The 17,164-nt window shown below is 60.0% G+C and overlaps 2 protein-coding genes across 2 annotated transcripts; one reads left to right on the forward strand and one right to left on the reverse strand.

Annotated features, from left to right (window-relative positions):
• Positions 1–80: 80 nt before the first annotated feature.
• DDX54 (DEAD-box helicase 54) lies at positions 81–13,048 on the reverse strand. The gene is made up of 20 exons (XM_084868267.1): positions 12,839–13,048; positions 10,435–10,564; positions 10,045–10,115; positions 9,378–9,566; positions 9,183–9,232; positions 7,859–7,900; positions 7,647–7,742; positions 7,002–7,123; positions 6,858–6,919; positions 6,653–6,784; positions 5,620–5,830; positions 5,193–5,327; positions 4,471–4,701; positions 4,315–4,388; positions 3,536–3,745; positions 2,951–3,093; positions 2,395–2,508; positions 1,833–1,937; positions 1,584–1,696; positions 81–669 (listed from the first exon to the last, which is right to left on the reverse strand). Exons 1-20 carry the CDS (start codon positions 13,010–13,012, stop codon positions 437–439), a joined length of 2,637 nt encoding a protein of 878 aa, XP_084724393.1. The 5' UTR covers positions 13,013–13,048; the 3' UTR covers positions 81–436.
• A 107-nt stretch (positions 13,049–13,155) lies between these two features.
• On the forward strand, positions 13,156–17,143 carry RITA1 (RBPJ interacting and tubulin associated 1). The gene is made up of 4 exons (XM_084868375.1): positions 13,156–13,533; positions 13,855–13,979; positions 14,385–14,750; positions 16,076–17,143. The coding sequence occupies exons 3-4, from the start codon at positions 14,449–14,451 to the stop codon at positions 16,578–16,580; spliced, it is 807 nt and encodes a 268-aa protein (XP_084724501.1). The 5' UTR covers positions 13,156–13,533; positions 13,855–13,979; positions 14,385–14,448; the 3' UTR covers positions 16,581–17,143.
• The last annotated feature ends 21 nt before the right edge of the window (positions 17,144–17,164 follow it).

The following is a 17,164-nucleotide window of genomic DNA, read 5'->3' on the forward strand; positions in this document are numbered from 1 at the left end:
TCAACTCGCTGGCTGGGATTTCAGTGCCTGGGTCTGTCCCTTCCAACTCCAAGAGTGGACTGCACTCCTGGCCCGCCAGAGGCGCTCAAGAAAGCTTTATTTCTTTAAAAATACATCACTTTGCCTTCGGCACTCACGGCTCAGACCTGTGTGACCACCGCCTCTGAACCCAGAGCACATGGAAGCAGCAGAAGCCGAGTTGCCAATTCAGGGCGCAAACTCCTATGCACCCTTCAAAACCTTGCTCAAATGTCCCTGTCTCAAGCAGAGGCAGCTGCTGCCTTTCCATGGCCATACAGCACTCCTCACGGGCGACGGCTCTGCAGGGAGCTCCCCAAACGCCCTGCACAGGGCCAGGCACATAGCGGCGCACCAGGAGCGCTGGCTGACGTTCACACTTGGAGCACGTGAGGGGCCGGGGGCTGGGTCGTCTCCGTTACATCCTCTTCCTCATCTTGCCCTTCTTGGCGTGGGTGCCCCGGCCGAAGGCGCCCCGCTGCAGCTCCCGGGCGTGGCGCCGGTTGCGGGCCGAGAGCTGCTTGAGGCCCCCGCTCTGCAGGAAGCGCATCTTCTGGGCTCGGCGCCTCTGCTTCAGGATCTGCTGCTTGGTCTTGAGCTCGGAGCGCACACGGCCTGCGTGGGGGCCCGGGGGGCGCGGCTGGGAGGCACCTGCAAGACAAGGATCCAGGGAGCTCAGCCTCTGGGTTGGTTCCCAATGTCTCCCCCTCCCAGAAGCCTCCAGGCTGCTCCCCTGCCCCCCATCCCATCCTGTGTTCACTGCTGTGGCCCCAGCCTCGGGCACATAGTAGGTGCTTAACAAGGCTTATGCAGTCTACACTTTAGGTCTGGAACCTCAAGCCAGGACTTCCGGGGTTCAAATTCCAGCTGTGACCCGAGACCTGGGCAAGTCTCTTCTCTGTGTCTCTGTTTCCCCCCTCTGTAAATTATGAATAGCACCTCTCTCCCTCATAAAACGAGTCAACGATTTAATATGTGTGCAATGCTTGGAACCAGGCCTAGCCCTTAGTGAGGGCCTCCTGGCCATGTAATTATTTTAATAAAATCAATTAATTGATTTTTAATACTCATCAAAGCTTGACTAAGCGCCTCTCTGTGCCAGGCACTGGGGACCACAGTGACTGAGAGCCCAGGATATAGAGCCAGGCTCCCCTCTCCCCAGGGGAGGTGGCAGGCAGCTGGGTAGCCCCGGGCCAGTCACTGCCCCTGACCCACTTCAGTGTCCCTGCCTGGAAGGCGGGCATTCTCAGTCTTCGCGCCCTGGGCCCTGCGTGGCGAGTGTCTGGCAGAGCCTGTCTCCACACGGCGAGCGGAGCCCTCTCTGACCGAAGGCCTGGGGGACGGGACAGGCTCGCCCCTCCTTCAGAGCACATCAGCGCCCCGAGGGGCAGCCCAAGGTCCCGGCACGCAGGGCGGCTGGCCCAGGGTGCCGTCATGGAGCGCGGCTCTGGCAGACAGCGCGGTAGGAAGTCCCTCGGCCTGTCACCAGCTGAGGGATCGGAGGACCACGTTCCCAGGGGACCAGGCGGACCGGTTGGCAATGTGCGTGCTGAGGAGCATCCTACCTTGGCCTCGGCCCCGCTTCCAGCCTCTCTGCTCCGGGCCTCGCTGGTCCGAGGCCCCTTCCTCCTCGGGGTCGCGGTCGTCGATTTTGTGTTTCTGCTTCCACTTCTGATAGCTGGGAGGCGTGTTAAGGAGGCAGCGGGTGGATCCTGAACCCCCAGAACCCCTGAGCTGGGAGAAGGCCCCGCCCCCTTCAGCAGAGAGAGGCCCCGCCTATAGGGGGCGCCCCTCGGCCCAGCCCCTCAGGATACAGGTCGCGCTTGTAGGAGCTGCTGATGTAGCGACCGCTTTCTGTCTTGATCTTCTTCTTGTCCTCCTGTCCTGACTGTCCCACAAACCGCTTCTTCTTCCGGTCCCTGAGGAGAGAGGTTGGGGGGCTGTTGTGAGCGGAGGGGGCCTGGGGCGGCCTGCTCCCTCCCTGACCCTCACTGGGAGGCTGGAGGGTTGCAGAAAAGCAGCGTGGCGTGGCTGGCATGCAGTAGGTGCTCCATGAAGGCCTGTCCCCGGCTCCTCCTCACTTTTCCCTGGTAGCCCAGGTCTCAGAGGCAGTGTGTGGGGAGTCCCTGGGAACTGGGGGGGGCCCCGGTCAGGCCATTTCTAGGCTCTGAACGGGGGTGGGTAGGGTTCACCATCCTCATTGTGTGATGCCATGGGGACCAGATGAGGGGGTCACAGGTCGTCATTCGTGTTGTGCCGGATCAATGAGGGGGAGGGTCAAAGGGGAGTCAGGACAGGCCAGGGTCACGTGCCAGTGGGGGGGACCACGTGGCAGACAGGCGGGCATGGCAGGGCTGCACCGGCGAGCCCACTCACCACTTGAGCTGCTGGCGGCCCCGGCTCAGGTTCTGGGCCTCGTCCCCCATCAGGTCCAGGACGGCGCCTGCCACCTGCTGCTCAAAGACGCCCCCGTCCCCACCAACGCTCAGGCTGCAGAGGGGAGAGGGAGACACAGGGTTGATGGGACCCATTAGGTCCCACCTGCCACTCACACACGCACATTTATATACCACACAGACACACAGACACGCACATATATACACCACACACACAGACACACACATATATACACCACATACATATAGCACACACACCCCCCAGCTGGCCGCTCACCCCCGCTCACTGGCACATATAAACCACATACACAAAACACATACCCCCCCCAGCTGGCCGCTCACCCCCACTCACTGGCACATATAAACCACATACACAAAACACACACCCCCCCCAGCTGGCCGCTCACCCCCACTCACTGGCACATATAAACCACAAACACAAAACACACACCCCCCCAGCTGGCCGCTCACCCCCACTCACTGGCACATATAAACCACATATACAAAACACACACCCCCCCCAGCTGGCCGCTCACCCCCGCTCGCTGTCGAAGTCCTTGGGCCGATAGGGGACGTAGAAGTCCTGGTCCCGCTGCCGGGCCTCCTCCTTCCGCCTCTTGGCTCCCCGCTCAGGGCCTGGCTGCTGCCGCTTCCGGCCCACGACCTCCGTGAAGACGTCCTGCAGACAAGGCCGTCACACTGCCGCCCGGGCGCCCACTGCCCCCAGCTCGTCTGGCTTGGGGCTGCCATTTCCTCCTCTGCACGGGCAGCTCACCTGCCTCAGGCACCAGCAGGGTCAGGACAGAAGGGGGTTGGGGGGCTGAGGTGCCAACCAAGGAGGGACCCACGTTCCATCCCAGCTTAACCCCCCAGGCTGTGTGACCGGCAAGGCCCTGCCCCTCTGGGCCTGGCTCTCTCTGTGTGTTAGGGACTAGTCCAGGGGTTTTCAGCTGTTACATTTTGGCTACTGAACCCCCATCCAAATCCAATGTAAGGGGTGCACAGCAGGCCCAGGGCCTGCCACCAGGGGAACAGGATGCCTCTGCGGTCCCCCGGCCCTGCCTCTGCACGGAGGCCCTGCTTCTGAGCCAGCCCAGACCCCGGTCCGGGTGGGGGTGTACCTCCACGCTCTCTGCCGCCGCCTCTTCCTCCTCCTCCCCAGGCTGCTCCACCTGCCGCACCGGGCAGCCCCGGGCTGTGGCGGCCAGGCCCTCCTGCCGCTCCTGCCGCCCCTGCTGGAAGCTGGCGATGGCCTTGCAATCCTTCTGCCGCTTGGCCCGCATCACCTGGCTGCTCAGGTCCCGGCTGGAGGCGTTGATCTCAAAGATGGTCTGTGGAGGGGACCCCGAGTCCTTCACCCAGTGGCCTCTCCTCCCCGCAACCCCTCCCTCACCGCCTGGTGGGCTCCCTATGGCATTCCCCCCAAATCCTTCCAACCCTTCCGGCTGGGTGCTCATTATCTGGGAGCCCAGAGAGGGCAAGTAACCTGCCCAAGGTCACACAGCTGGACGAGCCCGAGCTGGGATTTCAGCCCAGGCCCAGCTGGCTCTGAAACCAGTGCTCTCAACCATGACTCTCCGGACCCTTCTCTTTTGAGGCTGGCTGCCTGGCAGGCTTGTAACCCTCGGTACAAAATGGGGTGCTCATAGGGAGTCCACAGATGAAAGGTGATGAAAAGGCAGCTCCTCAGGCCTCTACCAGGCCGAGGGCAAGTCACTCCTGTGAGCCTCAGTCTACCCATTAGTAAGTGGAAGGAAATGGCTACCACACAGGAACCTGCTGTGAACCAGCAGGGATGGTTCCAGAACAAGGGGCGTCTCTAGAGATACAGTTTCAGAAGCTTTGAGCTCAGAGGAATCCCTGCTGGCCAGGCGCTCCATCAGCTCCTGCCCTCACTCACCGCCCGCGAGCGGTACTGCTTGATGCTGTCCACCAGCCTCAGCCGCTGCAGCTCCTCCTCCTGGAAGCGGGAGCCTGGCAGGGAGGGAGGCGTGAGGCCAGGGCCGGCTCTGCAGGGCCTGCCCACCACCCCGCCCCGCCCCCCGCGGGGACTCACTGAAGAGGGGGTGCAGGCCCAGCCCTGCGAGGTCCAGCTCCTTCGCCCGCTTGATGGACTCGGGCGAGGGTGCGGGCCGCGAGCGCACGTACTGCTGCTGCGCGTTGTCGGCCACGCGGCCCAGGCCCCGCAGCTCCAGCGACGCCTCCAGGCTGCTCCGCAGGCCGCAGTCTTCGTCGTCCACCACGCTCTGGGGCACGCGGCCCAGCACGCCGTCCACGCCGACCGCACCTGCCGCCCCCCGCGGAGCCCCGTCACAGGCTGCCGCTGGGCCCCCTGCCCGCGGCCCGGCCTCCGCGCTGGCCCCGAGTCACAGTTACCCCCGTGGTGGCCGGTGTGCTACATGGTGAGGCCCACGACAGTTGCATCTGTACTAAACGTGTACAGAACTTTGTCGTCATCCCTTAAGCCGGACACTATAACACCTATTTACGTAGCGTTCGCATTATACTACTATACGTAATCTAGGAATGACTTAATGTTAGGGAGGATGTGTGTAGGTTACATGCAAATATGTCATTTATTATAAGGAACATAAGCATCGTGGAGTATTGTATCTGAGGGGTCCTGGAACCAATCCACCGTGGATACCGAGGGATGATGTACGGGGACCTCCTCCTGGGCTCAGATCCAGCCCCGCCCCTACCAAAGGGGACAGCTTTGCCCCTCGCCCACATGAAAAGCTCCACGAAGGACCCCAGCCCCGCCCGGCCTCCACTCACCCGAGGGCTCCTCGTGGGGGCGGGCGAGGGTGAGGGCGCGGCCCAGGAACAGGTGCAGGTCCAGCAGGTAGGGGACCTCGTCTGGGGCCACCAACGAGTAGGCCGTGCCGCTCCGACCAGCCCGGGCCACACGACCTGAGGGAGGAGGTGGTCAAGCTTCAGCAAAGGATAGTCCCCACAGCCCAGCACACTCCCACCGCCCACCTTGGGGGTGCACAGGGCCCATAGGGCCGCGTTACCGAGAGGATTTCGGGGAGGAGGGGGCTGAGGGGCCACGTCATCCGGGAGCATGACAGAGTCCAGAGTAATCGTGCTGGCCCGCCCCCACCAGGCCCTCGCTTACAGGTAAAGCCCTGGGCCGGTTTCCCCACCTGCAGGGGAGGGCGGGAGTCCAGCCTGCGCCCTCGGCCCGCACGGGGCTCCTTACCCACGCGGTGCAGGAAGAGCTTGCCCTTGGCCGGGAAGCTGAAGTTGATGACGTTGTCCAGCAGCGGGATGTCCAGGCCCCGGGCCGCCAGGTCCGTCACGATGAGGGCGGAGCACTTGCCGTGGATGAACTTGGCCAGGTTGATCTTGCGGGCCGTCTGGTCCAGGGCGCTGTAGATGTGGGCGCAGCTCACCCGCTGGGCTGTCAGCAGCTGCTCGGAGCCAGGACGGGAGGGGAGGAGAGGGAAGAGGGATGAGACTGGTGGCAGGAGAGGAGTCTGGGCCACGGCGGGATACCATGACCTGGTGTAACCCTCCTCCCGATTCTCCCGCTAACAAGCTGCGTGACTTTGGGCAAGGTATGCCTTCGTTTTCCTGTCTATAGAATGGGGAGAATCGTCCCTTCTCCGTTATAAGGATTAAATGAGTTGTTATTAAACGAGCTGAGAACTTGACCCAGTACACCGGAAGCACCGTGAGAGTGTGAACTGCTCTGTGAGAGTTACTGTTTCAGTCTCGTTCATCGGAGACCCCAGCAGCTGCAGGCGAGGAGGAAGCTGTTAAATGTCTGACAAGTTAATGAAACCAGCGAAGTGTGTCCTCAGAAAACAGAGCCCAGGTGTGGCTGACCAAGGAAGGGGCCCCAGCAGCCTCTGGGGCACGGGACCCCCGTGCTGTCATGTGGAAAAACTCATCACGTTGCTCATGTAAACTTAGGGCACCTTACATAGCTCACTGAATGCAGGCTACGCCTCATTTTAAAAAAATGAAACTTATGGAAAATTTATACAAAAGTGATAGCACCGCTGGGGAAATACTTCAAAATAACCTGGGTGGAGGGGGCAGTAACAGATGAGTCAAGACTGGCCATGAGTTGGTAACTGAGTACCTGGCAGTTCATTCAAGTATTAAGGCCTGGCCAGGCCCGTGTCCTGCTCTGGTGCTGCCCTCTGGTGTCTGTACGTGGAACTGCATCCCCAAGCTAAGGAAGGTGCAGGTCCCAGGGGGTGTCTTCCTCACCAGCCAGGCCTCACCTCACTGAGGTACTCCGCGTGGTGCTTCGTGGCCACAAACACCACCGTCTGGTCCTGGGGCCGCACCACGTTGCGCAGCAGGTGGAGGAGCACGGCGGCCTTGGTGTCCTCCCGCACGAGGAAGAAGGAGGTCTGCAGGAAGAGGGGCCGTGAGGGTGTGGCTCTCCGGGCCCCGGACAGGCCAGGGGCACAGGCAGACCCTCACCTTGAGCTGCTCGTTGAGTTTGGCGTCCACATCTAGCCGAATGAGCACGGGCTCCGTGAGGCCTGCGGTGGGCACAGGAAGGAGTGGGACATTGAGTCACTGAAGGACGAGGCCCGGCCTAGGCCCCCCTCCGAGCTCACTCACCGGCCCGGGCGAACTCCACCAGCATTTTGGGCAGCGTGGCAGAGAACAGGAGCGTCTGGTGGCCCCCCGGGAGGCGGCTGATGATTTCCTGCAGCTGCTCTGCAAACCCCATTTCAAAGAGCCTGGGAGGGCGGAGGGCAGAGGAGGGCAGGAGAGGGGCTTCCTCCAGTGAGCTCCCAACTTCAGCCATCCTCTCCCCCACCACACCCTCCCGTGCGGTCGGTGTTTGCCTCGCGTTTTCTCTATCCGACAACTTCACGCTAAGCAATAATGACCTTGAAATCTTGGGTCTGATCTGTGTCCTACAAACTTGCATTGAAATAAATGACTGCACACCTCGCTCTGGGTCAGGCGCCGTCTGAGTGCTTTACAAAGATCAGCTCCTGCGTCCTCACGGCATTCTGGGAGGCCCGTGCTATTTTATCCCCACGCTGCGGGCCCCCGAGACCCTCAGTGATGTGTCCAAGGTCACGGAGCTGGGATTTGGTCCCGCCTGTGTTCTCCGCTTGGTGCTACTTTTCCTAACTCTGGTCCGGTGCACAGGTCTCTCCTGGCAGAGCCCGTCCTCCCAGGCAGCCCACCTCCCTCTGATTCTCCAGCCCCGAGCCGCCCCGGACGCCGCGGGGGGTGCACCGGCAGCCTCACCTGTCGGCCTCGTCAAACACCACGTACTCCACACTCTGCAGCTTCAGGTTCATCTCCACGGCCACGTGCATCAGGCGGCCAGGGGTGGCGATGATGCTGGAAGGGGCGTGCAGGCAGGTCACCCAGGGGCCCCAGCAGAGCTCCCCCCTCACTCCCCAGACGCTGGCCTCCTGGGAGGGGACCCCAGAGCATTATCCCCAATGCAGACTCACATGTCAGGGTTCTCGTGCAGGGCTGAAAACTGGTCCTCCATCCTAGGGGGAAGGGAGGTGTCAGCGCCATAGAGCAGGTCTCTGTCTAGCCCCTGTCCGCTCCCAGGCCAAATACCCGGTGCGTCCCACTCCCTGGCCAGGGACTTGCAACTGGGGGAAGGCTATTGCTGACATCTGAGGCAAAGGCATTGCCCTCACAAGAGGTACAAGTTCAAACGTACTAAAGGACTGAGACAACAAAGAGATCCCCGCAGAGTGGGCTCAGCCTCCGGACCCACCTCACTCTCTAGCTCCAGAGGCAACCAAGTTGCCTTTCACCCACAGCCACCCGGCAACTAACCAGCTGCACCTCGAGTCCAGTTTCTGGGATCTCTCTGTCCTTAGTCTTAAACTTTTTTTTAATATATTTTATTGATTTTGTACAGAGAGGAATGGAGAGAGAGAGTTAGAAACATCGATGAGAGAGAGTCATCGATCAGCTGCCTCTTGCACACCCCCTACTGGGGATGTGCCCGCAACCAAGGTACGTGCCCTTGACCGGAATCGAACCCAGGACCCTTCAGTCCCCAAGCCAACGCTCTATCCATTGAGCCAAACCGGTCTCGGCAGTCTTAAACCTTTTGAGCACACACATCCCTACCTTCAGCCTTCCTCTGAAACACCCTTGGGACACCTGTAGGAGCCAGAATTCTGGGCCAGGCCTCGCCTGGGAGCACTGCTCACAATCACTAACTAGAGATGACAGATTATAATGGACAGCAAAACACGCAGAACTGAGTGGCTGGGACAGGGACACTGGGAATGAGGAAGGGGCTGCCCCGTGAGGGAGGAAGTGGAACGGGGAGGGGGTGCAGCGGTTCTACCAGACCAAGGCACGGCTCTGGGCCATCACCTCCTCACGTGCTCCCGTCAGACAGGTGTGATGCCTGCCACCTCAGAAGGATGGTGCCAGCACATCAGGAAGAACACATTTTACAAATCTGAGCTATCACAAACACGCTCTGATTTCTGCAGATCCTGCTTTAAACAGCCCACGCTTCCCCACGTCACACACACACTGAGCTGCCGCGTGGGTGACCGATGCCGCCAGCTGTCTCTCAGGAGCACCGGGACCTTTGCGGTGCTCCTGTGGGATGTTCCTCCTCGCATTTTACTGCGTGTTTCCCCTATTCTTCCCAAATATCGGTCTTATTTTCCAGAACAGGCCAAGGACCTGCTGTTGCTAAGAAGCCACCCAGGCTCCCTCCCTCTGATACCCCGGAGGCACGGGGCGCGCACAGGGATAGGGGTGCGGGGACCGTGGCCAGGGCAAGAGGGTTCTTACTTGTCCCCACCCAGGATGAGGGCAGTCTTGAGGCCGGTGAACTTGCCCAGCTGTGGGGAGAGACAGAGAGATTGGGAGAGGGTAAAGGGGAGGTGACTCCGCCCACCCAGGCCTCCCTGCTGGTCCCAGCTCAGCCTGCCTCTCCCTGCCCCCCCCCCCCGCCCCCCACCTTCCCCCTCCCCAACCCCGACACACCTCCTTGGTGAACTTCATGGTCTGCAGGGCCAGCTCCCGGGTGGGTGAGAGGATGAGGGCCCGGGCCCCCGTCTGGGCGCTGCGGGCCTTGAGCTGCTCGAACATGGGGATAAGGAAGCAGGCTGTCTTGCCACTGCCCGTCCGGGCCATGGCCACCATGTCTTTGCCATCCAGGATCACCGGGATGGTCTGGAGATGAATGGGTGGGGGAGGAGACGGGAGGGGTCAGCTTGCACACCAGAGCTTCGGGTTCCCAGTGGAACTAGGGGACCTCAGTGAGTGGAAGGGGCCCGGCGCCCAGCCCTGATCCCATTTTTTGCCAAAGCTTGTTTGCACACCTCCGGGGACGGGCAGCTCACCACCCCCAACTCTTTCCATGGTGTGAACATCCTTCTGCAGATTAAGCCAGGCTCTACCCTCCCTGACTGCTGTGCCTCACTGCGCAGCCTCAGCAGGGAACAGCCTTAAATGGCAAAGAGGCACGGGGTCCCGTCTCCTCTCTGCTGGGCCCAACTTCCCCACCTGTGACACAGGCAGCTTGTGGGGCTTCAGAACGAGAGGGACGGTGGGTGTGACAGCTGGGACAAGGGGTGTCCATCGAGAGGTTGAGAGAAGGCCACGTCCCTCATCCCCTCCTTCCAACCCGCCAGCCCTGCCCGCCGCGTACCTTCCTCTGGATGGGTGTTGGCACCTTGTAGCCTTTCTTCATGATGCCTTTGAACACGGGGTAGCTCAGGCCTGGGAGAGACAAGGGAGTGACGGGGTGCGGGGAGCCCCCACGCACCCGACCACTGCATCTCTCCCCCTCTGCTCTGAAATGCTCCTGCCGTGCACTAAGTCCCCAGATGTCTTTGCCTGCTCCTGCACCAGCATCGCCCGAGGCCTGCTCTGACTGTTCTCGCATTGGGTCAGGCCCTGCTGGCTCTGAGACAGTGTCTGCTGCCTCAGTTTGCCCAATACCTACCACAGTGCTGGGCCCAGAGCAGAGCTCAGAGGGCGTATCAACCCCCTGATGCTACCCCCGCCCCCCACTTCCCGAGATGCCTGGAGCACCCACCCATGGACTGGAAGCCTCCCGACTTCTTCTTCTTCTTGTTCTGGGCTCGCACCATCTCCCGCGTGTCCGGCTCCACGTCCGAGGTGCATTCTGAGGTGGGGAAGGTGGGCAGGGGTCTGCCAGGGCCCGGCTGGAGGGAGGAGCAGAGAGGCAGCATCACTCTGGGTGCCATCAGACCGCTGGGCCAGGGAGGGGCGCTGTCCTGTAGCCGGTCTGCACCCCATTCTAGTCAACGACTCCCCTGCCAGATCACGAGATGTCCCTGCTGCAGGGCTCCCCTGTGACCGGGCCAGGACAGGGCGGAGGGGCAGAGCGCGGGCTCTGCAGACACGCAGCCTGGTTTCCATCCCAACTCTGTCTCTCAGCAGCTGGGAGACCTCACACGGGGACTCAATCTTCCCGGAGTCCGTGCTCCCACAGCTGGGAAGCGAGTGACGAGAACATAAGCCTCACAGGGTGTTGTGAAGACTAAGCAGGTGAGTGCCAAGCTCAGAACAGTGCCCAGCACAGAGATGGTGATGTTGTCATCCTCCTCTTCCTCCTTCTCCTTCCTCTCCCTCCTCTTCCTCCTGACCTGTCATTCCCAGCCCCTGAAATTAACTCTAGAGAGCCCATCGAAACTAGACTTTCCCAAGCTGCCCTGCCCTCCTCTCCTTAATCCCCTTTCTGACCCATCACCCTTACCCAACTCCGGTCTCTCTTGTGCCTGCCTCCTCTGTGCCCATCAAGACCCCTCTGTCTCGGCACAGCGAACCCGGATGCCTCCTCTGGGGAGGCCTCTCAGATGACAGGGCTGCCCCTTCCTCTAAGAAATATCAGTATGGACCGCTGATTCCCTATAATGATTAGAACTCACATGGCTCCTACTCGATGCCAGGTGCTGCTGCATTCCCGTAAGTTAGCCCAGTTAATCCTATGACAACCTCAGGAAGTGGGTACTATTACTTTGTCATCTTGCACAGAAGGAAACTGAGGCACCGAGGGGTGACATGACCCTGCCCAGATCACACAGACAGCAAGTCGGGGGTTGGAGTCTGTGTTCTTCCCACTGCGGCCCTCTATGGTCCCTGCACCATCCAAGCAGGGCTGCAGCCTGTCTATATAGTCTGTGAGCTAAGAATGGTCACGCACATTTCAAAAAAAAATCAAACAAAAAAGACAGTGACCTTATAGGGCCTCACAAAGCCCAAAATATGTACCACATGGTCCCTGGAGGGTAAGTTTGCCAATCCCTGTCCTAGGCACGTAACAAAGTCCTGGAACACCTCAGAGCCCAGCATTCTGCGGCACGACAGAGCACATAAACATGTCCTCCAATCCTTCCCACGGTCTGTGAGGCACAGGTGGAAACTTCTGTCTTCTACCGATGTGGCTCAGAGAGGCTAAGCAACTTCTTCACCTGTACAGGGTTGGGCCAGATTGTGAACACAGGGCTGAGCCAGAGCAGAGCCCTAATCTGAACCACATGCATGGGCTCCTCTTTGGCACTTAGTACTCTGACCTCCTGTTCATTGCCTTTAGCAGTGTCTCCACATTTATAGAGCACCTACTGTGTGCCAGGCATTAGCTAGGCTGGGGAAACAGTGGGATAAAAATCTGGTCCCTGCCTTGGAGAAGTGCAGGCCTCTCTTCCCATACACACTCACTCATTTACTTACCCAAAGCTATTCTGTGCCAGGCACCGGCTGGGCACAGTGCTGTGGGAAATAATGAGCTACTGCCCGCCCTTCCCATTTGCAATACGGCTGGCATTCAGCAGTGGAAACAGCACAGGCTCTGAAACCAGACAGTCCCGGGGTTTGAATCCCGGCTCTCCCACTCACTAACTGCGAGGATTTGACCGAGTTATTTTACCAATCTAGGCCTCAGTTTCCTCCTCTGGAAAATGGGATGACAATACATAGCTCACGGGGTGGTGTGATGACTAAATGACAAGGCTAGTAAAGCTTTTCGCACGGAGCCTGGCACATAGTAGGCGGTCAACAAACCCAAGTTTAATTTATGATTATTAACTTCCCAGAGGTTTGGGGGATCACTGTGCCCCGGCCGCCCCTTCATTCAACCTCTCCAGAATCCCCTACACTCTCCAAGTCAGAGCTTCAGCACCTACACTTTTCATTGGACGAATGGGAACTAGGACCAGCCCCCTGAGTAGGAAGTAGCCAATGAGAAGCGGGCAAACAAAGCCGACCTGGCAGGCCCGCAGGCCGCAGCCTTCGGAACGCGGAGGCTCGGGCCGTCTGGACCCGGGTCCGACCGGCGGTCATGGCCCCCGATCTCCGGCCAGCAAACCTCTCCCCAACCCTCGGTAGTGCCCGCTCCTCAGCTGGGGACACTGCGGCCGCCGGGAGCCCACGGGGCCGGGCGTCAGGCTCCAGCGTGGATCCCAGCCCCGCGCTCCCACCTTTTGCGCCCGGGTGTCATCTTCCGCCTGGACCTCGAACTCGCCGTCCTCCGAGTCGCTGCTGCGGGCGTGGGAGGCCGCGTCCCGGCGCTTCCGGAGCCCCTTCTTCTTCCTCCGTTGAGCCATGGCAGATCGGGACCGCGGTCGGGCCGCCCGGCGCGTCCCAGCAGCCATGCGGACCCGGCGCCGGAGAACGGAAGGGGCGGAGCCAGCGGGAACGTACCACTGTGCGGCGGGGGCGGGGGTGGAGGCGGGGAACGGGGCACGGCGTCTGCCCGGCACGGGCCGCGCTCCCGCCCTGCCGCATCCCCAGAGGCTGGGCGCCCCCACAGTGCCCCCCTGCCCCGCGCGAGAGGCCCCGCTCCAAGGCTGTGGGGAACCCGGGGTGTCCGGACCTGGGCGCCCCCCCTGGGCGTGAATGGTGCCGGCCGCCGGCCGCCGGCTGGTTGCTGCGGGTGGGCGCGCGGAGCGCACGTCGCCAAGGCCCGGCGGTCCCCGGGAGTCGGTCCGCGCGGTGCTCGGGGCGGGGACCCGGGGCGACCTAAGCGGCCGGGGTTCCAGGATTCCGGGCCCCGGATAAACGGATCCCGAATGCGCCGCGCGCCGCGGGTGCCCGGGCGCCCCCACAGAAGAGTCCATCCCATGGAGAGGGGCCGCCGATGGTTGTAGCCGACCTCCAGGAGCCAAGATACTCCGTAAGAAATAACTCAAAAATGCAGGGTCGCCTAACCCCTGACACAGACAATAGTGCGGTAAAGGCCGTGGGGCGGGGCGGGGGCGGAGTGGAGGGGACAATGGGGGGGGGGTGGGGGGAAAGTATTGTAATACTTTCCACAATAATGATAAACTTAAAAAAGTAAAAGAATGCAGGATCCTCGGACATTAATTTGGAGATGGGGCATGTGGGGCAGTTGGGGGTTGGGGGGGCGTGACCACCCTGTAGTAGAATGGTTAAATGCACAAGCCCTGGACTCCTGCCAGGTTCACATTTTGCTTCCTCTGTTTTCGCTTTCTAGGTGTGACTGACACATGTGACGTCACCGTGTGAAGCCTCAGTCTTGTCATCTGTAGACATAAAGCTGCTTCACGGAACTGATGAAAGGGTTCAGGGAGACGGTGCTTCTGAAGCTGTTTGCAGGAGGTAGGCGTGAGAGTGAAACTGGGTATTTCCTGCCCCATTAATACATATACAGGACTCAGAGGCCTGGCCTGCCTTCCCCGCCCACCAGTTTGTTTTGTGGTTGGTGCCAAAATGGACACAAGCCCCATCCTCCCTCCTTCATCCCTCTAGCATTCTGTAAATATTTATCCAGTACACGCTGTATGCTAGGAATGCATATTCACTCAAAATGTGCCTGTAGCAGCACCCCTCTCCCCATCAAAAAAGTCCAACACATTTCCGGAATGTCCCCCGAGGTTGGCAGTCCCCCTTCGAGGAGGACCGCTTGACCCTTTTGCCCTTGGGATGGGGACTTAAGAGACTGCCAGTCTTTCTCCGGTGGCACTGCCAGTGACAGAGGGATGGCACCCTGACCCCCTTTCTCAGGGAGCTCTGGAGGCATGGCCTGCTGGGCAGCGCATGCCTGCGGTCACCCGGGACCACGGGCAGCATGAGGACCCCTGTGGAGCCGGCCGTCGGCGGGATGCAGACCCTCCACCGTCAGCACCGCTGCCGGGGCGGCTATCAGGTCAAGGCCAGGGCGTCCTACGTGGACGAGACCTTGTTCGGCAGCCCTTCGGGCACCCGGCCCGCACCGCCAGACTTTGACCCACCCTGGGTGGAGAAGGCCGACAGGACCAAAGGAGTGGGCAGAGCGGCTCCACGGGCTTCGGGGGCCAATGGGAGCTGTGGGACCCCCTCCTCCAGGGGCAGCACCCCGACCCTCACGCCAAGGAAGAAGAACAAATACAGGTAACGGCACCGGGAGACGCACTCCTGCACTCGGCATCGCCACCGAGGTTCCTCTTAGAGCCCCGCTGGTCACATGCTGTGTGACCTTGAGCAAGCCCCTTGCCCTCTCTGAGCTATAATTTCCTCCTGTGGAAAGTGGATTTGGTGGTTTTACTGAGAGGATTAAATGAGATGAGGTGTGTACTGTGCTGGGCACAGTAACCTGACCCTTAAGGAAGCTCTTGGTAAATAATAGTAGTGAGGCTGGCATCTGAGGCCCAGAGAGGTGGGGATTGGCCCAAGAGTACAGAGCAGTTTGCATAAGATTATTGGTGTGGTTGATCCATGAAATGACATAGATTTGCTGGTTTCAGATTTCATTTTGAAAAGATATCTTGCTGCATTTTCATGAACAAGTTAGAAAACCAGGGGCTGATGCTACTGGTTATTATCAGATTAGAGTTAGGTTATTGGGATTATTTCAGATTAATGTCATCCGGAAGGAGGTATCTAGTAGCGGACCTCAGGGTTCCTTCGTGTGTTTGGACAAAGACACAGGAGACTGGTGTTGTGTTTTGATTATGGCTGCCATAGACTTAGGGGGCTTACATAACCGGGGCTCAAACTATCGTTGGGATTCTGTCTTCATCTTAGTGCAGCTTTCCCTCACAGGTTACAGGTAAGATGCCACCATCTGCTTTGCCCTTGCATCCGCCAGCTTTTCAAGGTCAGGAGGCAGAAAAACATCTTTCCTAGTCGTTTCAGCAAAGGTTTTTTTTTTTTTTTTAAATATATTTTATTGATTTTTTACAGAGAGGAAGGGAGAGAGATAGAGAGCTAGAAACGTCTATGAGAGAGAAACGTCGTCCAGCTGCCTCCTGCACACCCCCCACTGGGGATGTGCCCGCAACCAACGTGCATGCCCCTGACCGGAATCGAACCTGGGACCTCTCAGTCCGCAGACAGACGCTCTACCACTGAGCCAAACCGGTTTCGGCAGCAAAGGTCTTAAGGCGGACTCTGATTGGACAGAATGGACCAGATGGCCATTCCTGAGCCAATCAGTGTGGCCAGAGGAGTGAAATATGCAAATTGACCAGGCCTGGGGCACATGCCAAGGAATAGGGGGACTGGATGCTAGATAGAGGCAACATAGCAGAGATGGAGGTAGTGGTACATGAAGGGGCTGTGGCCTCACTGGGTGCCAGGCTGGGAGACAGGGACTTCCAGGGATCTACTGGCAACCCTCTCTACTGCTGCAGGTGCCTGGTCGGGGTGGGGTGGCATGGGTGGGTGTTCAGGTTGTAAGGTTTATTCACTCACTTGGTTTCCCTTCCCTTTGCCAGACTGATCAGCCACACTCCTTCTTACTGTGATGAGTCGCTATTTGGCTCCCGACCCGTGGGCACCTGCTGGGAGGCCCCGTGGATGGTGAAGGGGGGTGCTTCAAAACTCCACACGCTCTTCTGGACACCCCCAGCCACCCCGAGGGGCCGCCCGCCGCACCCCAGGGAGACCCCAGAGCGCACCGTTCACCCGTCCGCTCCCACGAAGACAGAGCCCAGGGAGGGGTCCGAAGCTGAGAAGGTGTCCAAGCTTGGATTAGACCCTCCACGCTCTCCGAGGCGGGAGCGTGCCCATTCCCTCACCCACCTGAGTGCCCCCAGCACTGGCCGCCCACCCACCGGTGGCCCCCACGCGAGTGGGCCTCGGGATCCCAGGCCTTCCCCCTCCGGGGTGACCTTCCGGAGCCCGCTGGTGAGTCCCCGGGCTCGGGCAGTCAGTGCTTCAGTGCCAGCGACGTGCCAGCGAGGGGGTGCCACCCCGAGACCAAAGCCCCCTTGGAAATGAGGTTCCCGGTCCTTTCATCAGGTTTGCCCTTGGGGTCACAGCAAGGGGAGGAGTTTCAGAGGATGGCACTGGGGGGGAGGGCGGGGGGGGAGAAGGGCGGGGGGGGGGGATTCTGGGGAGACCCCCTAGGCGTCAGCGAGGCACTCAGGGTGGCAGGCATGGAGGGTGGTCAGGGATGCCCTCTGTCCTGACTACCTCTGGTTCCCTGCTGCCCCCACAACGTGGACTTGAGGGCCACCCCTTGAGATACCTGTTCTAGTCCCGTCAGAGCCACATGCTCTATCAGTGCCAACCCAGGGATGCCCCCCCATCACTCCCACACGTTGTCTTGCCGCCAAGTATGAATAAATGGTGTGGTCGCCAATCTGGAGGGTTCTCTCTCCCCCACCCCCACCCCCAACCTCACTTCAAGCCAAACTTCCTGCTCAGGATGAGTTTCCAGCCGAGTCTGGAGGCCTCAGAGTTTTCCCTGGCACGGTGTCTGGGTGCTATGAGGGTGGGCTTTTTATTTTAATGATCATGTATTTATTTTCACGTATTAAATGTGTCAGTAGCTCACCAAAGCGGTGGCTTAATAAATTTTT

Source organism: Pipistrellus hanaki (genome assembly GCF_964339955.1).
Source record: "Pipistrellus hanaki genome assembly, chromosome: 19".
Lineage (NCBI taxonomy): Eukaryota > Metazoa > Chordata > Mammalia > Chiroptera > Vespertilionidae > Pipistrellus > Pipistrellus hanaki.

Coding starts and splice junctions, on each gene's coding strand:
- DDX54 (XM_084868267.1), bottom strand. CDS start 13,012: ATGGCTGCTGGGACGCGCCGGGCGGCCCGACCGCGGTCCCGATCTGCC. Junction 9,233..9,377: donor CCATGAAGTTCACCAAGGAG/GTGTGTCGGGGT, acceptor CTCTCCCCACAG/CTGGGCAAGTTCACCGGCCT. Junction 6,785..6,857: donor AACTCAACGAGCAGCTCAAG/GTGAGGGTCTGC, acceptor CTCTTCCTGCAG/ACCTCCTTCTTCCTCGTGCG.
- RITA1 (XM_084868375.1), top strand. CDS start 14,449: ATGAGGACCCCTGTGGAGCCGGCCGTCGGCGGGATGCAGACCCTCCAC. Junction 14,751..16,075: donor AGGAAGAAGAACAAATACAG/GTAACGGCACCG, acceptor TCCCTTTGCCAG/ACTGATCAGCCACACTCCTT.